The following is a 26,752-nucleotide window of genomic DNA, read 5'->3' as shown; positions in this document are numbered from 1 at the left end:
GTCGCTCTCGGTGCACCTCGGCGCGCTTGCGCACCTGCGGGGCGCGGACCCAGGTGTCCAGTGTCTGTGGCTGTCACCGGCCCAGATTGCAGGGCCGCGGGAGGACGCCCTGGACACCCAGGACCTGGACGGAGATGGTGAGTGCGCGGACCGGGGCCAGAGACCGGAAGGGGCTGATTAGGACCGCCTGGGAGCTGAGGCAGGCCTGGGTCTCCCGCGCCCGCTCCCCTGGATTCCGACCCGAGTCTCCCCCTCGGCCGCGGGGTGGGGTCCCGGCGTCCTGTCTTTCCCGTCCTCTCGTGGGGGGCGGGGGAGTCCCGACCTGAGTGTGCGTCCCTTGGGGGTCCCAGGGAGGACCAGGTGACCCGGGCAGTGGTCAGGGGCGGGGGTGAGGGAACGCGCCGTGACCTGACAGATAAAGTCAAGCCCTTATTGGGTAAGGAGAGACTTTATTCCCGTTAAAAAACAAAATTCAACTGAGTACATTTTGAAGCTCTTACGTCTGTATGCAACAATTCATGAATCTGGCAGCTTCCCATCCAGCATATCTATAAGGGCGCTGCCAGGAGCTGTACGGAATGAAAGTCTTCCATAGGCAGAGGGAGCGGGACAAAGAAAGTAGCGAAAAGTGGATTGTCTGTGGCCAGGTTACTCTACGGAGGGCAGGGGTCTGTCAGGCAGATCACTTCACTGTGCTGACCAGGTAATTCTTGACTGACTGGTTTCAGATTCCGTTTCTGGGAGAGGCTGAAACTGTAATTAAGTCTCTGTTTGATGATTTGGGACTTAGCATAACTGATTCCGTTTGGGGCTGTGGTCTTGTTTTTAATATTCCAAAGATTTGGAATAGGGACAGGGCTCGGATACCACAAATGTTCCAGGGTCTCAGACTAAATAGAAAAGGGCTATGGGTGAGGAGGGTGAGAGCAAGGCTGTTTGACAGAATGGGGCGTCCCTGTGGTCAGCGCATTCTCAGGCCGGGGTCGGGGAGGGGGGCCGGGGGGGAGGGTTTGCTCTGCAGCTCAGTGCTTCTCAGTGGGGGGCGGGGGGAGGGAGTGGTGACTCAAAGTCAGGGGCCTGTGGGTAGACAGGAGCCTAAGTAAAGTTTGGGTAAGAAATGGGTAATTGTGAACACTGGGTCAAGCCAGTGTCAAATAAAATTCCAAACTTCCTAAAGGCAGACTTTCATTCCAGTGATTTCCTGCAGGGGAGAAGGGTCTGCTGCACGAGGCACAGGGGGCTTTGCAGGAAGGGGGATATCTGACCCCAAGATCTGCAAGCGTCTCAAGAGTTGGGCAAAGAGTTTCTTTTACACAGAGGCTTAAACAACACCAGGAGGGACCAGGTGTGATGCTCGGATAGCAGATCCCTGAGGCCAGCCTGTCCTTAGGGGTCTGTCGGCTGGCTGCGGTGAGGCCAGGTCAGGGGGAAGGAGAGGAGCTGAACCAAAGTTTGGCCAACAAGCATTTGTTCTGCTTGGCCAGTGCGGGGAACAGTTCCGCTAATCACTGATGAGGTGGAGATGGGACTTTGAGGGGACTGCGTCTGGCCTCGTCCTGGATAAACAGGGGGCCTCCGTGTGAGTCTTATCTGAGTCAGGTGGGGCACGGGGGCGGTTTCTTGCAGCCTGCCATTTTCCAGAAGAGCAAAGGGTGGGGGGGTCCTTTCACCTCCCATCGAAGTTTCCAGGAGCACAGGGCTCAGGGAGGGTTCAGCATTGTCCCCTGACACCTGTGAGCTGCCTCCTCTGGGTCCGGCTCAGCACTAATAGCTTCCCCTGATCCAGCTTCCGGTTTCAGCAAGTGTAAAATTCCGCATTCTTTCTGCCTGGTTTCTTCTCCTTAGTGAGGGTAGTAAGCGTCTCAGGTCTTTGCCCTTTCCTGCTGACTTGTATTATTCTGGGCCTTTGGGCCTTAACCAGAGATGCCTCTGGGGAGAAGTGTCTCAGTACAGAAAATGTTTTCTCTTCCATTAGAATTTCAGGAAATGCAGGCAGTCCCACCCCTTCGTGTGAAATGGGTGGACATACTGATTAAAAAGATTCATAGGAATCATAGTGACTCTTCCATGCAGGGTGCAGAGTTCTGACACTGTCTGATTCTTGTCTACTTCCTGTTATTAGCTGGTCAACAGAGATGAATGGAAATTCTGTGAAATGTGACCAGTGCTACTGAGACTTGCTCACTTCTGATTAGATGAGTTACAGCTCGTCATCATGAGGATATTAGTGAACTGATGCCTGTCTTCTGAAAGGGATGAGCAGTAACCAGTAGCTCAAACCATAAAAGTGCCCTAAAATTTCCCTCTCCTACATTATCCATGAACACAGGAGGAAGCAGTGATCCTGCAGGTTCTCATTTACACACTGCTGGGGTCTTTGTCTCCTGTAAATGACCCACAGTGCTTGAAGTAGATGCATCACCTGGGGCGGGGACAAGCTGAGCCTATGAGGGAGGTGAAGGAAGGTGCTCTGGGCCCTTGCTGCCACCCCTCCCCACACATGTGGCCTCCAGACTGTAGAACCACCACAGAAGGAGGTGTTTATGGCATGAGCATGGGGTAGGGGATCCACCTGCAGAAGGGCTGGGGGTGGTTTGTCAGCCGAGGTTTTGTTGTCCTCAGCTGTTTCCTGACCTTTGCTTTTGGCCTCATCCAAGGAGTTGGTGGATTGAGTGTGATGTGTGCACCCTGAGTGAGTCTGTGAAGGTCAGACGTGAGGAAGGCTCCTTGGGCTCAGCTGCTGCTGAGAGGGTCGATGAATTAGAGAGTTTCTCTGGGTCAGAACTTCAACTTGAGCGTTTCCTCCTGGGTGAGAATTGAGACCCAGAGGACGGAGCATTCCTACACTTAGGTGGAGCTCAGTCCTTCCCTCTGCCCTGGGGGTACCCATCCAGCTCAGATGGCTTTGACCTTCTGACTTGGGGTTTCCTTGTGCACCGTGGGCAGCAGGCCGCTGATCTGAGCGGCTCACACTTGGCTGCGCTTCCCCTTTGTGTCCTCCTCAATACAGTGTTCTGCCCTGTGACTCAGCGTGAGTACTGAAGACTTTTGTTCCGTTACTTGAAGGTGTAGATATTTATTCCCTTGGTCAGTTGGTAGCGCTTCCCAGTGAGCAGTCCCCAGAATGCCGATCATCCTGGTCTTTTTGGTATTCTTTGCAGCTTTACACCTGTCCCTCATCACCAAGCAGCGTTTTGATTTTGCTTCCGCTGAATCTGCAATAAGTGAATATGACCCGTACCGCACCAGTAATGGCACACTGGCACACTGTAGAATGCTTCTACATGGTTCTTGGCCCCAGTCTGTTTCACATGTGCTGGTTTCAGAGGAAGGGAATCACCAGGTGGTATCCTCCATCCAGTTCTGTGGGGCTTGGGTTGTCTCATGGTTAGTTTTGATTTATCAGCAGTGCTATTATTTATACTCCTTGATTTTTGTCTCCAAATGCCAATGCAATATAAATTTTGTACATGTGGAAGAAAAAATGAAGGATTGTAGATTATGGATATTTTCAAAATACTAGGAAGTGTGGATGGATGGCTGGAGTCTAGTGCTGATTCTACGCCATTTCCAGCACTTGGAGTATTACTGACCAGGGTTCTTGGACTTGAATCAACAGAAGTTGATAAGAGGCCAGACAAGAAATTCCAATCAAGGCTTTCTTGGCGCTCCTGCGGCAGCAGGAGGGAGCGAAAACAAGCAACAGGTTTCCTTGCTCACTCTCTGAGGGGGTGAGGATGAGCTGCGTTCTCTTATATTGGGTGGGGGGTACTCTAGTCCAGCAGCTGTGCCGGAGGGGTGGCTTGCGTGGTGTGCCCACCCCCTTGGTGGTGCTGTGTGCCAGGTGCATGGGCAATACCCTGCTTTTGCTCCGGACTCCTCAGAAGTGGCAGTTGGATTTTTTGGTCTTTTTGTATCTTCTTGTTCCTAATTTGCCCCAAGCCTGCCGTGCAGTTTTTTTAGTCCCTTATAGTCTCTTTGTATCTTGTTGCTGGAGGAGATGGTTGTCCAGTTGCAGGCACTGCAGCAAAGCTTCCCAGGTTCCAGCCTGGCTCAGGAGTATCCAGCTTAATTTTGTCCATCATAATATGCGAAGTGGGATCTCCTTGTGATTGTATATTGGTTTCTACTGTTAACCATTGGGGTTGAGCACTTCTTATAAGTGGTGTTCGTCTTCTGTGAAATAGTTTTCAGTCATTTTCTCACCTGTAATTCATTTGTATATTTACTGATTTATTATACTTTCTTTACATACTCTGGACATTCAACCTTTTTCATTTCTCGGTATGGCAAATATGTTCTATCAGATTGTGGTTCATCAGTTCTCTCTATTCTATTTGATGGACACGTCTTAACTTTAATAGACTTGACATTCGCCATCTTCCTTTGTAGCTTACTCTATTTTTCCTCTATAAGAAAACTCCCGATTGTCGAATCATAATGCATTTTCCTGTAACTTCTCAGTGTGTTCTACTTTCGTCTCTCATAGTTAAGCCCACAGTGAATTGGTTATTGTACGTGCACTTATAAGGAAAAAGATTTCTTATTCCCCTGTAGATATCCAGTGGTCACTGCCCTGTCAAAGTGTCATCATCTGGCCCCTGCCCAGCATCAAGTGCTCTGGCGTAGATCCACGTGCTGAAAACATGTGGGTCTGTTTCAATGTGTTGTGGTTTTTTTCCATTGGTGTATCTGTCCATCCCTCTGTTAACACCATCCTGTCCTAATCACTGCAGCTTAAGAAGTTTCAGTGTCTGTTAGGGAAAATCCCACCACCTTGTTCTGTAGAAAGTCTTGGCTATTTTAGAAGTTTGTCTTCCATTTCAGTTTTTAAAAGTAGTTTTTATTAAGTTCACACAAAACAGAAAAAACCCCAGACCAAAACCCAAAGCAAACCTTCAATGGAAATGAATATCCAGTGGAATTTTCTTAAACCCTTGACCTGTTTGGGAGAAGCTGACGTCATGGTGACATCAAGTCCCCTTACTGAGAATGTGCCCATCTCTCCATTTATTTCATTTTACTGTGGGGTCGTTTGATAACATTTTGGACTTTATCCACAAATCAGCTTATATCCTTAGTTAGACATAATTTAGGACTTAAAGAAAATTGGTTTTGTAGCAATTAGTTTTAAAGATCTAATATTTAAATTTTTTACTTTTTTTTTTTTTTTTTTTGGGCCATACCGTGCAACATGTGGGATCATAGTTCCCCAACCAGGGGTCGAACCCTCACCTCCTGCATTGGAAGCATGGAGTCTTAACCACTGGACTGCCATGGAAGTCCCGAAAATTTTTACTTTTCAATTGCTTGTTTCTAATGATTCAAAATACACCAAGATTTATTTTTATGAGTTTGTATACTGGAAACTTACTAAAAATCTCATTCTGTGATTATTTTCGTATTCTTTTGGGGCGTGACATACACAAACATTTGAGCAATGAATAAAGGTAAATGTTTTCTTCTATTACAATATTTTTTTCCTGGTGAAACTTACTCTATTAGTGTCCCCTATTAACAGTTTTTTAAAATCAAGCATGTACTACAGGTCAGCATTAGAGAGATTTCTGTGTCTATTATTATTTAGAGATCAGGGTGATAAATACATTTGAATACTTGAAAAGATTCTCTGAAAAGAAACAAAACTTGAAATGTGGTTTTATGACAAACCATTTAGAAGACCTCAGTTATTAAACAACTAAAAACACAGAACACAGATTTCCTTGGTGGTCCAGCAGTTAACACTCCGCGCTTCCAATGCTGGGGATGCGGGTTCAGTCCCTGGTCGGGGAACTAAGATCCCACATGCCACGCAGTGCAGCCAAAATAAATTAATTAATTAAAAGAAAAAATAATAATAAAAACACAGAACAGAAGATAAACAGGCATTTACCAACCTCATTGTCTCCAGCACATGACATGTGACATATTAAGGCATCTTTTGCTCCCATCCTGGTATATGCAGGTTAAGAGACAGGCTTTAAATCGGAACCAGCACTTCTGCTCAAATGCATTGGGAAGATTTGTTTTTTATATTCTCCCATTCCACACACTCTGAAAGCTTTCGTGGTGAAGCACATCTTGACCCAGAGCAACCCAGTGGTGTACACAGATATCTGTTTAGTAAAGAGGAGCAGTTCCCCGTTGAACAGTAGGAAGGAAGGAAAAGAAGATTATGTAAAAAAGTTCCAAGACTGGTATTTCAGTTGCTCTCAAGAAATTTATGCTTCAGTGATAAGGAGATAGATGAGATGAAGACTTGATTGACGATGAGATTCCATTAACATGGATCCTCCTGGGGAAGAATTGTTCATTGGTATTTTGCTGCATTGGGATGAGAGTTTGAAAATCACTTCATACGCCTTAAAAAACAAAAATCACATCCACTAGAATAAGATCATTTAACTTAATACTGATTATTTATTATTTCCCGTATTTGACCATTTTCAAAGCTCAACAGGCTCCATAAAGTACATAGAAGAGTGACCTGTTCACCTGTTTTTTTTTGTTTTTGTTGTTGTTGTTTTTTGCGGTACGCGGGCCTCTCACTGTTGTGGCCTCTCCCCTTCCGGAGCACAGGCTCTGGACGCGCAGGCTCAGCGGCCATGGCTCACGGGCCTAGCCGCTCCGTGGCACGTGGGATCTTCCCGGACCGGGGCACGAACGAACCCGCGTCCCCTGCATTGGCAGGCGGACTCTCAACGACTGCGCCACCAGGGAAGCCCATGTTCACCTGTTATTAAGGCAGGTGTGTGAAAATAGTGTACTAGAACTACATCTTTCATGAACTGTCAGCTTGCAACATTTATTTATTTGTTTGTTTGTTTGTTTGTTTATTTATTTATGGCTGCATTGGGTCTTCGTTGCTGCGCACGGTCTTTCTCTAGTTGCGGCGAGCGGGAGCTACTCTTCATTGTGGTGCACGGGCTTCTCACTGCAGTGGCTTCTCTTGTTGCGGAGCATGGGCTCTAGGCTCGTGGGCTTCAGTAGTTGTGGCTCACGGGCTCTAGAGAGTAGGCTCAGTAGTTGTGGCACATGGGCTTAGTTGCTCCGTGGCATGTGGGATCTTCCCGGACCATTGCGGTGGCTTCTCTTGTTGCAGAGCGTGGGCTCTAGGTGCGCGGGCTTCAGGAGTTGTGGCACACGGGCTCAGCAGTTGTGACTCGCGGGCTCTAGAGAGCAGGCTCAGTAGTTGTGGCCCACGGGCTTAGCCGCTCCGCAGCATGTGGGATCTTCCCAGACCAGGGTTCGAACCCATGTCCCCTGCTTTGGCAGGCAGATTCTTAAGTACTGCGCCACCAGGGAAGTCCCTCATGAAGCATTTTGAACCCAGTTTCCTTTTTTCTTTTAAAGATTTATTTATTACTTTCTTATTTTATTTATTTTTGGCTGCGTCAGGTCTTAGTTGCAGCATGTGGGATCTTTTGTTGTGGCTCTCGGGCTCTTCGTTGTGGTGCTCGGGCTCCTCTCTAGTTGTGACGCACAGGCTCTAGGGCACATGGGCTCTGTAGTTTGTGGCACGTGGGCTCTAGTTGAGGCGCATGAGCTTAGTAGTTGTGGCTCGTGTGCTCTAGAGTGCAGGCTCAGTAGTTGTGGCGCGTGGGCTTAGTTGCCCCGTGGCACGTGGGATCTTAGTTCCCTGGCCAGAGATTGAACCTGCGTCCCCTGCATTGTAAGGTGGATTCTTTACCACTGGACCACCAGGGAAAATCCCCCGTTTCCTTTTGAAAGGACGCTCTTTCCTTGCTTTCAAGTCTGAGGGCAAATCATCACATTTAGGGCCAGTTGTGTTTAAAGACTTACGAGATTATAGAAGATATATGTTGGTCTCTGCCCCTGGCTCCTGACACCCCTCTAACCTCCTGGGTCATAGAAGTGCCTTTTGTTCTAATGAGGTGACTCTGGGCTCATGGATGCCTCCTGGATGAGGTCAGGTCACTGGAAAGACAAGTCATAATAAGAAGCTTGGAACTCTCAGACCCACCCCCCATTCTCTTAAGGAAGAAGGGCTGAAAATGGACTTAATGACCATTCCTGCCTCTGTGATGAAACCTCCACAAAATCCCAGTTGTTTGGAGTTCAGAGAGCTTTTGGGTTGGTGACCAGGGGTAGGTGTGGGGAGGGTGATGCCCAGAGAGGGCATGGAAGCTCCGTGCTGCTTCCCACATTCCTCACCCTACTTGTCCCTTCATCAGGATGTTTGTATGTATCCTTTATCGCATCCTTTATTAAACTGGTGAACGTGGGTAAGCGCTTCCCTGAGTTTTGTGAGCCACTCTGGCAAATTAATGGAACACCAGGAGAAGGGGTCATGGGAACCTGTGATCTATAGCTGGTAGGTCAGAAAAAGCACAGGTGACAGCCTGGTCTTGAGACTGGTGTCTCAAGTGTGTGTGCGTTTGGGCATTGAGGTTAGTCTTGAGGGACTGAGCCCTTAACCTGTGGGATCTCTCCAGGTAGAGTGTATCAGAACTGAGTGAAAGCATGGGAAACCCAGTTGGAGTCACAGAGAATTGCCTGGTGTGGGGAGAAACCACCACACATTGGAGACCAGAAGTGTCTGAAGTGAAGTGTTCTCTGTGAAGGTAAAGAGACACACAGGGAAGAAACACACAGTAGGGAAAACTGATTTTTTTCCCCAGCACAGAAGAAGGAAAAACTACTTTTCCCTCTACGAGGTTTCACCACATCATCAACCCAGCCCGTCCCCGGGGAGGTTCTCCTTGCTGACTCCGTGTATCTGCCAGCTCTCGATTCTAGGCTTTTGAAAGTGGTTCTTTTTGCTTACTTGATGCAGCTGTAATAGGAGTTTCAACAAGGATGATAAGGCTTATGGATGGTGCAGCGTAATGGGCGGACTCTTCTCTAGGAATTGTCCTTGGCAGATACAGACAATACCTAGGTGGTGGCAGTTCCTAAATGAGCCTGGCTGACCTGCTCTGCTTTAAGCTGGCACGTGGAGGAGTCTGGGGCCATGTTTCTATTCAGGAAGCCTCTATTATTAAGGTAGCTTTGGGATCACCATTTTCACTCTGTTGTATTGAAAGGAGACCAGGGACTTCCCTGGTTGGCACAGTGGTTAAGAATCCACCTGCCAATGCAGGGGACACGGGTTCGGGCCCTGGTCCGGGAAGATCCCACATGCCATGGAGCAACTAAGCCTGTGGGCCACAACTACTGAGCCTGCGCTCTAGAACCCGTGAGCCACAACTACTGAGCCCACATGCCACAATTACTGAAGCCCACACGCCTAGAGCCTGTGCTCCGCAACGAGAGAAGCCACTGCAGTGAGAAACCCGTGCACCAGGATGAAGAGTAGCCCCCGCTTGCCACAACTAGAGGAAGCCCACACGCAGCAACAAAGACCCAACGCAGACAAAAATAAATAAATAAAATAAATAAACTTATTAAAAAAAAGAGTTACAGATGTAGAAAACAAACTTATGGTTACCAGGAGGTAAGGGGAGGGAGGGATAAATTGGGAGATTGGGGTTAACATATACACACTACTATAGATAAAATTAGCTAATAAGGGCCTACTGTATAGCACAGGGAACTCTACTCAATCCTCTGTAATGGCCTATATGGGAAAAGAACCTTAAAAAAATAGAGTGGATATATGTTTATGTATAACCGATTCACTTTTCTGTACACCTGAAACTAACACAACAGTGTAAATCAACTATACTCCAATCAAAATTTTAAAAAGAGGGCTTCCCTGGTGGCGCAGTGGTTGAGAATCTGCCTGCCAATGTAGGGGACACGGGTTCGAGCCCTGGTCTGGGAAGATCCCACATGCTGCGGAGCAACTGGGCCCGTGAGCCACAACTACTGAGCCTGCGCGTCTGGAGCCTGTGCTCTGCAGCAAGAGAGGCCGCGATAGTGAGAGGCCCGCGCACCGTGATGAAGAGTGGCCCCCGCTTGCCACAACTAGAGAAAGCCCTCACACAGAAACGAAGACCCAACACAGCCAAAAATAAATTAATTAAAAAAAAAATTTTTTTTTTAAATTTTTTTCCCTTGTGACGAGAACTCTCAGGATTTACTCTGTTAGCTTTCATGTATAACATACAGCAGTGTTAATTATATTAATCATGTTGTACATTACATCCTAGTGCTTATTTAACTTGTAACTGGAAGTTTGTACCTTTTGACCACCTTTTCCACTTTCCACTCCCCCAACCCCTTGCCTCTGGTAACCACAAATCTGATCTCTTTTTCTATGAGTTTCTTTGTTTCTTGAAGTATAATTGACCTACAGCACTGTTAGTTCCAGTGCACAAAATAGTGATTCACTATTTCTGTACATTACAAAATGATCACCACTGTAAGTCTAGTTACCAACTGTCACCATGCAAAGATATTATTATTGATTATATTCCCTACACTGTACATTTTATCCCAGTGACTTATTTATTTTATAACTTATAAAGGAAGTTGTTACCTTTTTAAAATTAAATTTATTTATTTATTTATTTATTTTTGGCTGCATTGTGTCTTGGTTGTAGCGCGGGCTTTCTCTAGTTGTGGTGAGTGGGGGCTACTCTTCATTGCGGTGCGCAAGCTTCTCATTGCGGTGGCTTCTCTTGTTGCGGAGCATGGGCTCTAGGTGCGCGGGCTTCAGTAGTTGTGGCTCGTGGGCTCTAGAGTGCAGGCTCGGTTGTTGTGGTGCATGGGCTTAGTTGGTCCGAGGCATGTGGGATCTTCCCGGACCAGGGCTCGAACCCATGTCCCCTGCATTCGCAGGCAGATTCTTAACCACTGTGCCACCAGGGAAGCCTGGAAGTTGTTACTTCTTAATCTCCCTCAACTATTTCAGTCATCCTCTCAACCCCTTCCCCTCTGGCAACTGCTATTTGTCTGTGCATCTCTGACTCTGTTTTGTTATCTTTGTGCGTTTGTTTTGTTTTTTAGATTCCACATATAAGTGAAATCATATGGTTTATGTCACAAATGGCAAGATGTCTTTATTTTTTATGGCTGAGTAATATTCCATTATATATATATATATATATATATATATATATATATATATATATCCATATCCATTCATCTATCAGTGGACACTTAGGTGGCTTCCATATCTTGGCTATTCTAAATAATGCTTCAATGAACATAGAGGTACCTGTATCTTTTCAAATTTGTGCTTTTGTTTTCTTTGGAAAAATACCCAGAAGTGGAATTGCTGGATCGTGAGGTAGTTCTATTTTTAATTAAAAAAAATTTTTTTAATTGGAGTATAGTTGATTTGCAATGTTGTGTTAGTTTCAGGTATACAGAAAATGAATCAGTTATAAATATACATATGTCCACTTTTTAAAAAAGTTCTTTTCCCATAGAGGCCATTACAGAGTATTGAGTAGAGTTCCCTGTACTATAGAGTATATTTTTAATTTTTTGAGGAAACTCCATACTGTTTTCCATAGCAGCTACATGGAGCTGCATGCCCACCAATAGTGCACAAGGGTTCCCTTTTCTCCACATCTTCACCAACATTTGTTACCTGTTTTCTTTTTTCTTTTTTTTTTTTGCGGTATGCGGGCCTCTCACTGTTGTGGCCTCTCCCGTTGTGGAGCACAGGCTCCAGACGCACAGGGTTAGCAGCCATGGCCCACGGGCCTAGCCACTCCGCAGCATGTGGGATCTTCCCGGACCGGGGCACGAACCTGTGTCCTCTGCATCGGCAGGCGGACTCTCAACCACTGTGCCACCAGGGAAGCCCCACTTGTTTTCTTTTTGATAATAGCCATTCTGACAGGTGTGAGGTGATATCTCTTTGTGGTTTTGATGAGCATTTCTCTGATGATTAGTGATGTTGAGCACCTTTTCATGTGCCTTTGGGCCTTCTGTGTGTCTTCTTTGGAAAAATGGCTGTTAAGGTCCTCTGCTTATTTTTCAATTGAGTTGTTTGTTTTTGTCTGAGTTGCGTGAGTTCTTTATATGTTTTAGATATCAATTCCTTACTAGACATATCATTTGCAAATGATATGTCATTTTCCCAGTCAGTAGGTTGCCTTTTCATTTTATTGGTGGTTTCCTTCACTGTGCAAAAGCTTTTTAGTTTGATGTAGTCCCATTTGTTTATTTTTGCTTTTGTTTCCCTTGCCTGAGGAGACATATCCAAAAAATATTGCTAAGACCTGTCCAAGAGCATCAAGCCTATGTTTTCTTCTAGAAGCTTTATGACTTCAGGTCTTATATTTAAGACTTTAATCCATTTTGAGTTTGCTTTTGTGTATGGTGTGAGAAAGTAGTCTGGTTTTGTTTTTTTGTTTTTTTTGCATGTAGCTGTCCAGTTTTCTACTTATTAAAGAGGCTATCTTCCCCCCCGTCCCCCTTGTATATTCTTGCCTCCTTTGTCATATATTAATTGACAAAAAAAGTGTGTGTTAATTTCTGGGCTTTCTATTCTGTTCCATTGATGTATGTGTCTGTTTTTGTGCCACTTCCATACTGTTTTCATTCCTGTAGCTTTGTTGTATAGTTTGAAATCAGAGAATATGATACCTCCAGCTTCATTCTGAAAATTGTTTTGGCTATTTGAGGTTTTTTGTGTTCCCATACAAATTTTGGAAGTGTTCATTCTAGTTCTGTGGGAAATGCCATTTGTATTTTAATAGGGATTGCCTTGACTCTGTAGATTGCTTTCAGTAGTATGGTCATTTTAACAATATTTATTCTTCTAATCAATGAGAACAATAAATCTTTCCATTTCGTTGTGTCATCTTCAGTTTCATCAGTGTTTTATAGTTTTCTATGTACTGTTCTTTTACCTCCTCAGATTTATTCCCAGGTATTTTATTTTTTGATGCAGTTGTAAGTGGAATTATTCTTAATTTCTCTTTTTGATAGTTTGTTGTTAGTGTTTAGATACTGAACAGATTTCTGTATACTCATTTTATATCCTGCAACTTTACTGAATTCATTTAATCTAACAGTTTTTTTTGTGCGTGTGGCATCTTTAGGATATTTTCGTATAGTATCATGTCATCTGCAAACAGTGACAGTTTTATTTCTTTCTTTCCAATTTGGATTCCTTTTATTTATTTTTATTGTCTGATTGCTGGGGCTATGACTTCCAATACTGTGTTGATTAAAAGTGGCGAGAGTGGGCATCCTTGTCTTGTTCCTGATCTTCAAGGAAATGTTTTCAGCTTTTCACCATTGAATATGATATTGGCTCTAGGTTTGTCATATATACCTTTATTGTGTTGAGGTATGTTCCCTCTATACCCACTTTGTTGAGAGTTTTCATCATACACAGATGTTGAATTTTGTCAAAAGCTTTTTCTGAATCTACTGAGGTGATCATATGATTTTTAATCTTCAATTTGTTAATGAGTTCTATCACGTTGACTGATTTGCAGATGTGGAACTATCCTTGCATCTTTGGGATAAACCCCACTTGATCATAGTGAATGATCCTTTTAACGTATTGTTGATTTTGGTTTCCTAGTGTTTTGTTGAGGATTTTTGTGTCTATGTTCATTAGTGATATTGGCATGTAGTTTTCTTTTTGTGTGTAGTATCTTTCTGATTTTGGTATTAGGGTGATGCTGGCCTCATATAACGATCTGGGAAGCATTCCTCTTCAATTTGTTGGTATAGTTTGAAAAAGATAGGGATTAAATCTTCTTTAATTGTTTGATAGAATTCATCTGTGAAGGTATCTGGTGCTGGACTTTCATTTGTTAAGAGGGTTTTTTTTGTTTTTTGTTTTTTTTTTTAATTACTGATTCAATTTCATTACTAGTAACTGGTCCACTCATGTCTTATGTTTCTTTTTCTTTTCTTTTTTTTAAAAAATATTTATTTGGCTGCCCCAGGTCTTAGTTGCAGCATGCAGGATCTTTGTTGTGGCATGTGGGATCTTTAGTTGCAGCACGTGGGATCTTTTAGTTGTGGCATGCAGGGTCTTTAGTTGCAGCATGTGGAATCTATTTCCCTGACCAGGGATTGAATCCAGGCCCCTTGCACTGGGATCAAGGACTCTTAGTCACTGGACTACCAGGGAAGTCCCTCTTATATTTCTTTCTGATTCAGTCTTGAAAGATTGCACATCTAGGAATTTATCCATTTTTTTATTAGTGTGTAATTGTTTGGCGTAATCTCTTATGATCCTTAGTATTTCTGTAGTTTTGGTTATAATTTTTCCTCTTTCTTTTCTGATTTTATTTATTTGGGCTCTCTTTTTTTTTTCTTGATGAGTGGGCCAAAGGTTTATCAATTTTGTTTATCTTTTAAAAGAAGCAGCTCTTCATTTCATTGATCTTTTTCCTTGTTTTTCTTTAGTTTCTATTTCATTTATTTCTGCCCTGATCTTTATTATATCTTTCCTTTTACTAACTTTGGATTTTGGTTGTTATTCTTTTTCTGGTTTCTTTAGGTGTAAGGTTAGATTGTTTATTTGAGGTTTTTCTTGTTTCCTGAGGTAGGATGTGTCACCGTGAACTTCTCTCTTAGAACTGCTTTTGCTGCATCCCATAGATTTTTGAAACATTGTGTTTCTATTTTCATTTATCTCCAGGTATCTTTTTATTTCCTCTTTGATTTTTTCAATAAACCATTAGTTGTTTAATAGCATGTTGTTTACCCTCCACATTTTTGTGGGGTTTTTGCTGTTCTTTTCTTATATGTATATATATATAAGAATATATTTCTCATACTGTTGTGGTTGGGAAAGATGCTTGATATGATTTCATTCTTCTTAAATGTATTGAGACTCGTGGTCTAGCATGTGATGCATCCTGGAGAATGTACCATGTATACTTGAAAAGAATGTGTATTCTGCTGCTCTTGGATGGAATGTTTTATATATAAAAACTCTAGTGTGTGTGTGTGTGTGTGTGTGTGTGTGTGTGTGTGTAATTTAAAGTCCATCTGACCTAATGTGTTGTTTAAAGCCAGTGTTTCAGTACTGATTTTCTGTCTGGATGATCTGTCCATTGATGTATGTGGGGTGTTAAAGTCCCCTGCTATTGTGTTACTGTCAGTTTCATTGTTTATGTTTGTTAATATTTGCATCATATATTTAGGTGCTCCTATGTTGGGTGCATATATATTTACAAGTGTTATATCTTCTTGTTGGATCGATACCTTTTTCATTAAATAATGTCCTTCTTTGTCTCTTGTTACAATCTTTGTTTTAAAGTTTGTTTTGTCTAAGTATTGCTATTCCAGCTTTCTTTCTGTTTCCATTTGTTTGGAATCCCTTTTTCCATCTCCTCACTTTTAATCTGTGTATCTTTAGATCTGAAGTGAGTCCCTATGGGCAGCATATATATGGGTCTTGGTTTTGTATCCATTCAGCCACTTTGTGTCTTTTCTTTTTTTAATGATTTTTTTCTTTCTAACTGATATTTCTTCATTTAAAAAAAAATGTAAAAATCTCACCAGAATGTGAGTCATTCTTTTTTGTTCATTTGTTAATTTTTTTAATTTTATTTTTTATACAGCAGGTTCTTATTAGTTATCTATTTTATACAAATCAGTGTATATATTTCAATCCCAGTTCATCTCATCATCACCCCCTGCCCAACACTTCCCCCCTTGGTGTCCATACGTTTGTTCTCTATTTGTTTCTCTATTTCTGCCTTGCAAACGGGTTCATCTGTACCATTTTTCTAGATTCGACATATATGTGTTAATATACGCTATTTGCTTTTCTTTTTCTGACTTACTTCACTCTGTATGACAGTCTCTAGGTCCATCCACGTCTCCACAAATGACTCAATTTCGTTCCTTTTTATGGCTGAATAATATTCCACTGTATATATATATGTACCATATCTTCTGTATTCATTCATCTGTCAGTGGGCATTTAGGTTGCTTCCATGACCTGGCTATTGTAAATAGTGCTGCAATGAACACTGGAGTGCATGTATATGCCCAGTAGTGGGATTGCTGGGTCATATGGTAATTCTTTTTTCAGTTTTTTAAGGAACCTCCATACTGTTCTCCATAATGGCTGTATCAATTTACATTCCCACCAACAGTGCAAGAAGGTTCCATTTTCTCCACACTCTCCCCAGCATTTGTTGTTTGTAGATTTTCTGATAATGTCCATTCTAACTGGTGTGAGGTGATACCTCATTGTAGTCTTGATTTGCATTTCTCTAATGATTAGTGATGTTGAGCATCCTTTCATGTGTTTGTTGGCCATCTGTATATCTTCTTTGGAGAAATGTCTATTTAGGTCTTTTGCCCATTTTTGGATTGGTTTGTTTGTTTTTCTGATATTGAGCTGCATGAGCTGCTTGTATATTTTGGAGATTAATCCTTTGTCAGTTGCTTCATTTGCAAATATTTTCTCCCATTCTAAGGGTTGTCTTTTCATCTTGTTTATGATTTCCTTTACTGTGCAAAAGCTTTGAAGTTTAATTAGGTCCCATTTGTTTATTTTTATTTCCATTTCTCTAGGAGGTGGGTCAAAAAGGATCTTGCTGTGATTTATGTCATAGAGTGTTCTATGTTTTCCTCTAAGAGTTTTATAGTGTCTGGCCTTATATTTAGGTCTCTAATCCCATTTTAAGTTTATTTTTGAGTTTGGCATTAGGGAGTGTTCTAATTTCATTCTTTTACATGTAGCTGTTCAGTTTTGCCAGCACCACTTATTGAAGAGGCTGTCTTTTCTCCATTGTATATTCTTGCCTCCTTTATCAAAGATAAGGTGACCATATGTGCATGGGTTTATCTCTGAGCTTTCTATCCTGTTCCATTGATCTGTATTTCTGTTTTGGTGCCAATACCATATTGTTTTGATTACTGTAGCTTTGTAGTATAGTCTGAAGTCAGGGAGGCTGATTCCTCCAGCTCTGTTTTTCTCCTTCAAGTTTGCTTTGGCTATTTGGGGTCTTTTGTGTCTCCATACAAATCTTAAGATTTTTTTGTTCTAGTTCTGTAAAAAATGCCATTGGTAATTTGATAGGGATTGCATTGAATCTGTAGATTGCTTTGAGTAGTATAGTCATTTTCACAGTACTGATTCTCCCAATCCAAGAACATGGTATATCTCTCCATCTGTTTGTGTCATCTTTGATTTCTTTCATCAGTGTTTTATAGTTTTCTGAGTACAGGTCTTTTACCTTCTTAGGTAGGTTTATTTCTAGTTATTTTTTGTTTTTTTGCAGTGGTGAATGGGATTGTTTCCTTAATTTTTCTTTCCGATCTTTCATTGTTAGTGTATAGGAAAGCAAGAGATTTCTGTGCATTAATTTTGTATCCTACAACTTTACCAAATTCACTGATTAGCTCTAGTAGTTTTCTGGTGGCATCTTTAGGATTTTCTATGTATAGTATCATGTGATCTGTGAACAGTGACAGTTGTACTTCTTCTTTTCCAATTTGAATTCCTTTTATTCCTTTTGGTTCTCTGATTGCCATGGCTAGGACTTCCAAAACTATGTTGAATAATAGTGGCGAGAGTGGGCAACCTTGTCTTGTTCCTGATCTTAGAGGAAATGCTTTCAGTTTTTCACCATTGAGGATGATGTTTGCTGTGGGTTTATCATATATGGCCTTTATTATGTTGAGGTAGTTTCCCTCTATGCACATTTTCTGGAGAGTTTTTATCGTAAGTGGGTGTTGAATTCTGTCATAAGCTTTTTCTGCATCTATTGAGATGATCATATGGATTTTATTCTTCAATTTGTTAATATAGTGTATCACATTGATTGATTTGCATATATTGAAGAATACTTGCATCTCTGGGATAAATCCCACTTGATCATGATGTATGATCCTTTTAATGTGTTGTTGGACTCTGTTTGCTAGTATTTTCTTGAGGCTTTTTGCATGTGTATTCATCAGTGATGTTGGTCTGTAATTTTCTTTTTGTGTAGTATCTCTGTCTGGTTTTGGTATCAGGGTGATGGCGGCCTTGTAGAATGAATTTGGGAGTGTTCCTTCCTCTGCAGTTTTTTGGAAGAGTTTGAGAACGATGGGTGTTAGCTCCTCTCTAAATGTTTGATAGAATTCACCTGTGAAGCCATCTGGTCCTGGACTTTTGTTTGTTGGAAGATATTTAATCACAGTTTCAATTTCATTACTTGTGATTTGTCTGTCATATTTTCTATTTCTTCTTGGTTCAGTCTTGGAAGGTTGTATCTTTCTAAGAATTTTTTTTTTTGGCTGTGTTGGGGCTTCGTTGCTGCATGTGGCCTTTCTCTAGTTGCAGCAAGCAGGGGCTACTCTTCATTGCGGTGCGCGGGCTTCTCATTGTGGTGGCTTCTCTCGTGGAGCAGGGCTCTAGGCCCACGGGCTTCAGTAGTTGCGGCATGCGGGCTCAGTAGTTGTGGCGCACGGGCTTAGATGCTCTGCGGCATGTGGGATCTTCCCGGACCAGGGCTCAAACCCGTGTCCCCTGCATTGGCAGGCAGATTCTCAACCACTGCACCACTAGGGAAGCCCCTCTTTCTAAGAATTTGTCCATTTCTTCCAGGTTGTCCATTTTATTGTCATAGACTTGCTTGTGTAGTCTGTTATGATGCTTTGTGTTTCTGTGGTGTCTGTTGTAACTTCTTTCTCATTTCTAATTTTATTGATATGAATCCTCTCCCTCTTTTTCTTCATGAGTCTGGCTAAAGGTTTATCAATTTTGTTTATCTTCTCAAAGAACCAGCTTTTAGTTTTATTGATCTTTGCTATTGTTTTCTTTGTTTCTATTTCATTTATTTCTGTTCTTATCTTTAGGATTTCTTTCCTTCCACTAACTTTGCATTTTGTTTGTTCTTTCTCTAGTTACTTTAGGTGTAAGGTTAGATTGTTTATTTGAGATTTTTCTTGTTCCTTGAGGTAGGATTGTATTGCTGTAAATTTCCTTCTTAGAATTGCTTTTGCTGCATCCCATAGGTTTTGGATCATCATTTTTTCATTGTCATTTGTCTCTACCTATTTTTTGACTTCCTCTTTGATTTCTTCAGTGATCTCTTGGTTATTTAGTAGCGTATTGTTTTAGCTTCCATGTGTTTGTGTTTTTTACGGTTTTTTTCCTGTAATTTATTTCTAATCTCATAGCTTTGTTGTTGGAAAAGATGCTTGATGACGACTTCAGTTTTATTAAATTTACCAAGGCATGATTTGTGACCCAAGATGTGATCTATCCTGGAGAATATTCCATGTGCACTTGAGAAGAAAGTGTAATCTGCTGTTTTCAGTTGGAATGTCCTATGATATCAATTAAATCTGGTCTGTTGTGTCATTTAAAGCTTGTGTTTCCTTATTAATTTTCTGTCTGGATGATTTGTCTATTGGTGTAAGTGAGGTGTTAATGTCCCCCCCTAATTTTGTGTTACTGTCGATTTCCTCTTTTATAGATGTTAGCATTTGCCTTATGTATTGAGGTGCTCCTATGTTGGCTGCATATATGTTTATAATTATTATATCTTCTTCTTGGATTGATCCCTTGATCATTATGTAGTGTCCCTCCTTGTCTCTTGTAACAGTCTTTATTTTAAAGTCTATATTATTTGCTATGAGTATTGCTACTCCAGCTTTCTTTTGATTTCCATTTGCATGGAATATCTTTTTCCGCCCCCTCACTTTCAGTCTGTATGTGTCCCTAGTTCTGAAGTGTGTTTCTTATAGGCAACATATATATGGGTGTTGTTTTTGTATCTGTTCAGCCAATCTGTGTCTTTTGGTTGGAGCATTTAATCTATTCACATTTAAGGTACTTATCTATATGTATGTTCCTATTACCATTTTCTTAATTATTTTGGGTTTGTTTTGTAGGTCCTTTTCTTCTCTTGTGTTTCCCACTTAAGAGAAGTTCTCTTAGCATTTGTTGTAGAGCTGGTTTGGTGGTGCTGAATTCTCTTAGCTTTTGGTTGTCTGTAAAGCTTTTGATTTCTCTGTCAAATCTGAATGAGATCCTTGCTGGGTAGAGTAATCTTGGTTGTAGGTTATTCCCTTTCATCACTTTAAATATGTCATGCCACTCCCTTCTGGCTTGTAGAGTTTCTGCTGAGAAATCAGCTGTTAACCTTACAGGAGTTCCCTCGTATGTTATTTGTCCTTTTTCCCTTGTTGCTTTTAATAACTTTTCTTTGTCCTTAATTTTTGTCAATTTGATTACTGTGTGTCTCAGTGTGTTTCTCTTTGGGTTTATCCTGCCTGGGACTCTCTGTGCTTCCTGGACTTGGGTGGCTATTTCCTTTCCCATGTTAGGGAAGTTTTTGACTATAATCTCTTTAGATATTTTCTTGGGTCCTTTCTCTCTTTTCCTCCTGGGACCCCTTTAATGTGAATGTTGGTGCATTTAATGTTGTCCTAGAGGTTTCTGGCTGTCTTCATTTCTCTTTTCTTTAATCTGTTCCTCAGTAGTGATTCCATCATTCTGTCTTCCAGGTCACTTATCTGTTCTTCTGCCTTGGTTATTCTGCTATTGATTCGTTCTAGTGTATTTTTCATTTCAGTTATTGTATTGTGCATCTCTGTTTGTTTGTTCTTTAATTCTTCTAGGTCTTTGTTAAACATTTCTTGCATCTTCTCAATCTATGCCTCCATTCTTTTTCCGAGGTCCTGGATCATCTTCACTATCATTCTGAATTCTTTTTCTGGAATGTTGCCTATCTCCACTTCATTTAATTGTTTTTCTGGGCTTTTATCTTGTTCCTTCCTCTGGTGCATAGTCCTCGGCCTTTTCATTTTGTCATTCTTTCTGTGAATGTGGTTTTCATTCCAAAGACTGCAGGATTACAGTTCTTCTTGCTTCTGCTGTCTGCCCTGTGGTGGATCCACTCTATGTCTTTTGATTGGAGCATTTAGTCCATTTACTTTAAAGTGATTATGGATAGGTGTGTACTTATTGCCATTTTGTTAATTGCTTTCTGGTTGTTTTTATAGCTTTTTTTTTGTCCTTTATTCTTCTTTTGCTCTCTTGTGATTTTATGACTATCTTTAGTGTTATGTCTGGATTACTTTCTCTTTTGTGTGTATCTATTATAGATTTTTAGTTTGTGGTTACCATGAGGTTTATACATAGCAACCTTTCTATATACATGATTACCTTAAGTTCTAACAGCCCTGCATTTTTAGTCCTCCCACTTGTGTTTAATTTTTTTAACTTTATTTATTTATTTATTTTTGACTGCATTGGGTCTTCATTGTGGTGCACAGGCTCCTCATTGCCGTGCCTTCTCTTGTTTCAGAACACAGGCTCTAGGCACGCGGGCTTCAGCAGTTGTCACTCGCAGGCTCTAGAGCACAGGCTCAGTAGTTGTGGTGCACCGGCTTAGTTGCTCTGTAGCATGTGGGATCTTCCGGTACCAGGACATGAACCCATGTCCCCTGCATTGGCAGGTGGATTGTTAACCACTGCACCCCCAGGGAAGTCCTTTAATATTTTTTGTATCATATTTTACATATGTTGTTTTCTGTATTCCTTAACTACTTATTATGGATATAGATAAATTTACTAGTTTTGTCTTTTAACTTTCCTACTATGTTTGTAAGTGGTTGATCTACTACCTTTACTTTATCTTTGACTTTACCAGTGCAACTTTTCCTTTCTGGTTTTTATATTTCTAGTTGTGGTCTTTTCCACTTAGAGAAGAACATCATGAAAAGGTGATGTTCTAACAGATACTTTTCCTGAGTCTATTGAGGTGATCATATGGTTTTTGTTCTTTGTTAATAAGGTATTTGATACCAATGCTTTGTTTCTTTGAACCAAACTTTTTATTCCTGGGATAAATCCCTCTTGGTGATGGTGTTTAGTACTTTTTATAGTTCTCTAGATTTGGATTATGGATTTTTTTGTCTATATTTATATGGAATACTGCTCTGTAGATTTCTTTACATGTGATGTCTTTTTCTTGTCTTGGTATCAGGGTAATACAAGCCTCATAGAAGGGGTTGGGAAATGTCTCTCCACAATTCAATTTTGTATATGGATCACCAATTACTCATGCTATTGAGCCTCTTTTCATATGGTTATTGGCCATTTGTATATCTTCTTTGGAGAATTGTCTATTCACATTTATTGCCCCATTATTTAACTGTATTATTTGTCTTTTATATTCTTATCTTTTTTTTTTTTATTGTTGTCATATGAGTTCTTAAAATATATTTCTGATACAAGCTTCTCATCAGGTGTGTGATTAGCAAACCCAGTTGCAACCCTAGTTGAAGTAACCTTGCCTTCTTTGTAGCTGATATTGTGGGGATTTGTTTTTCCTTCAGATTTTGAGACCATATTTTTTGTTTTAAAAAATCTCTAATTTTTAATTTTGTCATTGTCTGTTTATATCATCAGCGCAGTGTGGTCCCATATTTCTTTTTTTAAAAAATTTTATTGATTTTTGGCTGTGTTGGGTCTTCATTGCTGCAGGCAGGCTTTCTCTAGTCGTGGTGAGCAGGGATTACTCTTCTTTTAGGTGTGTGGGCTTCTTATTGCAGTGGCTTCTCATTGCAGAGCGTGGGCTCTAGGTGCACAGGCTTCAGTAGTTGTAGCATGTGGACTCAGCATTTGTGGCACGTGGGACCTGGAGCACTCAGGCTTCAGTAGCTGAGGCACGTGGGCTCAGTAGTTGTAGCACACAGGTGCAGTAGTTGTGATGCATGGGCTTAGTTGCTCCGCGGCATGTGGGATCTTCTGGGACCAGGGCTCAAACCCGTGTGCCCTGCATTGGCAGTTAGATTCTTAACCACTGTGCCACCTGGCAAGTCCCCAATATTTCTCTAAAAATAATAATTAGGTTCTTTTTTCTCCCTGTTAAAGTCAACTTGACTCCATTACCATTAGATCCTTCAGCAGCTCTTGTTTGTGGGGCCTGTTCCTTGAATTCCGAGCACTCTGTTATTTATTTGAGAGGCCCCGCTGGCTTGACAGATTCCTGAGGAACCAGGCCTTTTCTTACCCAGTGGATGTGCCAGGCCCTGGGCCCTGGACTGCCTGTATACCCCTAGTGTCCATCTCATCTTGGCAGGGGGTCGTATCTCTGCCTCTGTTGGATATGAGGGGGCTAGACCAGACTCCCTGCTGCTTTTGCCTTCAAGTTAAGTGTTATTCAGATCCAGCAGCACTGACGTTCTGTTTCCGGTTCTTGGAGGTGACAAGGTAGTAATAACTTTTGACCAAGCCAGGTATCCATTTCCATGTTATCTGAATGATGATTTCATTTTTCAGTCTTTACCATACCTTAGGATTTACTCTTTCAGTAAAAACAATTCTTTCTAATTATGTGTGTGTGAGTATTTATCAAGTATTGCTGTTACACTTTGCTTCAGTTTCCAGCACTTAGCATCACTGAGTAAAATGCATTTGATTGGCTTGTATGTGTTCATTTCCCACAAGAGTGTAAGCTCAGGAGTTCTAGGAATTGAGTCCAGTTCCCGACTTTCGGCCTCCCCATCTTCCCACACACGGGGGTGAAGAGGGAGCCTTGCTGACATAGAACCTGTGGCTGTTTCAGGACTCGGTGGTCTTTGAGGACGTGGCTGTGAACTTCACCGTGGAGGAGTGGGCTTTGCTGGACCTGGCTCAGAGGAAGCTCTACAGAGACGTGATGCTGGAGACCTTCAGGAACCTGGCCTCTGTGGGTGAGGATGGCTTCCTCCCTGCACTTAGTCTTTAGGGAACAAATATTTCTTACAATTGTCCTTTCTTATTAGGGACAAGTATGAGAACATGTTGGAAAAAAGACAGACACAGTCCAACCTTTCATGAAACCTACCTAGGGTCAGGTAGCTTTTCCATGAAAACAAAGTTTACTGTATTGATTGACTTTTTGTCACTCTCGATTAGAATCCTGAGGGTCCCGAATTTTATAAATGTGAGCATATTCTGCAGTGTCACCTAGAGCAGTGGGAGAAGCGTTATGGTTTTCACCCTGTGAAAGTTACACTGTGATCAGTATACATTTGACACGATAATTTTGCTGCAGTTAAACCCACACTTACCCATTGTCAGTGACTTGAGGACCAGAGAATTGGCCCATCTCATGGATGGCCTGTTGTCCTTCATCCTCCCCATGAGGAGCTTTTCTCCATGAGCAAGACAGCAGCCACACACCATCCGATCTCCCAGTGGCAGCTGGGTCAGTGGAGATAGGCTTTGTCTAGGGCCTCTGTGCCTGCGATCACCAGGAGGGCGCACCTCTCAGGAGGAGCAGGTTCTGGATCAGGGAGTGATATTTGGACGTATCTGTTAGAAATATGACTCTGTCTTTGAGAAGGTGATGTTTGTCATTAACCTGGCTTCCCTCTTGGAGTTTTCATCCATCCTTGCCCACTTGGGAAGTCTTTCTGTAGCTCCTCTTACAAAGGGAGCATTTGGGAATGTGCATTTTACCCAGTTCCATCCTACTTTACTTTTCTGAAAATACTGATCTCGACATCAGTCTCCATTCTTTTTGAAGTACCTCTTAGTGAACAAGCTGCCACTTTGACTCATTTTTTGTACGATGGCCAAAGTTCCAAATAGCTAGGGTCCTCAGAGTTTTTCTTTGTTCCCGTGTCCATTTTTCCTTATAAAATGTGTTTACATTTTTGGGTCAGTATATGGAAAGAAATCTGCATATGGTTTCTTTTCTTTCCTTTATCCCACCATTTCTTTCCCAAAGGTTTAGTTATGTTACCAACTGTTGCAGGTTCTTGCCCTCAAGTTAAAACCAGTGGATCAAGTCCTCAGTGGGATATTTTGGAGAATGAACTATGCAGTGAAAAGAAAATAGTAAGATGCACAAGAAATGATTCCTGTTCTGTTTTTGGAGAAAACTGGATATTTCATAACATCCGAGGTCACCAAACTCAGGAGAGGGATTTCAGGTGAGTGGCACAGCTACAGGGGAAGGCGGATCTCTGCAGACTGTTAGACTAACTTGAAACTAAAGAAAAGGTATAAACCTAGCTAAACAATTTTTTACTTAGAAAATTTTCACAAGAGAATACTTTCATAAATGTGAGGTATCTGAAACATAATTCAGTTGGAAACAACGACCAGGAAACCCTGTATGTAAGAAACACAGAACATTATGGCTCTGTCTGAGCCCTCAGCCAGAGCATTAAGCTTGTTACATGTTGTCACAATGCAGACAGTGCCTACAACATACCCATTCCTTGAAAATGGCAAATACATAGTGAAAATACTAATGAACAACCATCAATAAATCATTAATGAAGAAATCAGTTATAATCATTAATCCCTAATACTGTTCTTCCCATTTTGAACAGAAATGGTTTGGTGGAGCATCTCTGCAAAGGTAATGAAGGTCATCAATGTGGAGAAACCCTGAACCAGATTACACATCTTACTGTGCATGAGGGTTATCCGACTGGAATTCAGCCCTATAAATGCACTAAGTGTGGAAAAGCCTTCAGGGATTGTTCTTTCCAAAAGAATCAGCAAAGATCTCACCCTGGACACAAACCTTATCCATGTGAAGAATGTGGGGAAGCCTGCAGCTGTGTCTCGTGCCTAAATCCTCCTGGGGAAACACACATTGTAGAGAAACCCGAAAAACATCAGGATGCTGGGAGAGCATCTGAGAGATATGTGAAGAGTGGCAGTAGTAAACAGTCTTTAGAGTGTAAGAAGTCTGGAAAAGCTCTCACTTGTCCCTCATCCTTTAAGGGACGTGAGAGAGGTCACCATCGACAGAAAATCCATGTGTGTAAAGTATGTGGGAAATCCTTTATGTATTATTCCTACCTTGCACGGCATGTGAGAACTCACACTGGAGAGAAGCCCTATGAATGTAAGGAATGTGAGAAAACCTTCCGATATCCTGCATCCCTGGGAGGACATGTGACAGTGCACACTGGAGAGAAACCTTACGTGTGTAAGGAATGTGGGAAAACCTTCAGTTGTCCCAAATACTTCAGAAGACACGTGAAAACACACAGTGGCATGAAACCCTATGAATGTATGGAATGCGGCAAAGCCTACAGTTGCTCCTCATCTCTTCGAGAACACGCACGAACACACAGCGAAGAGAAACCCTATGAATGTCAGCACTGTGGGAAAGCCTTCAGGCATCAGCGATATTTTAAAAAGCATGTGAGAATGCACAGCGGAGTGAAACCCTATGAATGTATGGAATGCGGGAAAGCCTACAGTTGTTCCACATCCCTCCGGGAGCATGAGAGAACGCACACTGGGGAGAGGCCCTTCGAATGCCAGCACTGCAGGAAAGCCTTCACTCGCCATGCCTCCCTTCGAGGACACATGAGAACGCACAGTGGGGAGAGAGCCTACAGATGTACACAGTGTGGGAAAGCTTTCTGTTGGCCCTCGTCCTTACGAAAGCACGTAAGAATGCACAGTGAGGAGAAGCCCTATGAATGTCAGCAATGTGGGAAAGCCTTCTGGTACCCCGCAAACCTGCGAGGACACATGAGGCTACATGCTGGGGAGAAACTCTGAATCCAAGGACCGTGGGAGAGACTTCATTCTCTCTTCAAACTTGTAATGTGAGCAGCACACTGTAGAGAAAACTTATGAAAGGGAAAACGTGGGAAAACTTTCAGCACTTCACTTACTTTGTACATGAAAACTCAGAGCACAATAGAAATCTTTTAACAGAGATAAATATGGTTTTGCCTTGGTAAGTGCCTCATCCTGAATAGGGATCCCAGTGTATTAATTTCTAGCTCATATTGCTGATCTGAATACTTAAGATAATAACTATCTCTCTATGTCTACTTCATCTGTACTACTTATGTTTTGTTATCTCCAACTTTAAATAATCATACAGTCATATAAAGCTTGCCTCATTTCCATCACAGTGTCTTTTTTTTTTTGGCTGCCCTG

At 41.9% G+C, this 26,752-nt stretch overlaps 1 protein-coding gene across 1 annotated transcript; it reads left to right on the top strand.

Moving 5' to 3' along the window:
- Window positions 1-26,698, top strand: LOC116751176 (zinc finger protein 77-like). The gene is made up of 4 exons (XM_032626667.1): window positions 1-137; window positions 23,415-23,541; window positions 24,591-24,768; window positions 25,174-26,698. The coding sequence occupies exons 1-4, from the start codon at window positions 135-137 to the stop codon at window positions 26,363-26,365; spliced, it is 1,500 nt and encodes a 499-aa protein (XP_032482558.1). The 5' UTR covers window positions 1-134; the 3' UTR covers window positions 26,366-26,698.
- The last annotated feature ends 54 nt before the right edge of the window (window positions 26,699-26,752 follow it).

Source organism: Phocoena sinus, chromosome 3, assembly GCF_008692025.1.
Source record: "Phocoena sinus isolate mPhoSin1 chromosome 3, mPhoSin1.pri, whole genome shotgun sequence".
Classification (NCBI taxonomy): Eukaryota; Metazoa; Chordata; class Mammalia; order Artiodactyla; family Phocoenidae; genus Phocoena; species Phocoena sinus.
The sequence above is the reverse complement of the archived record's forward strand: the minus strand, read 5'-3'. Positions and strand labels throughout refer to the sequence as shown.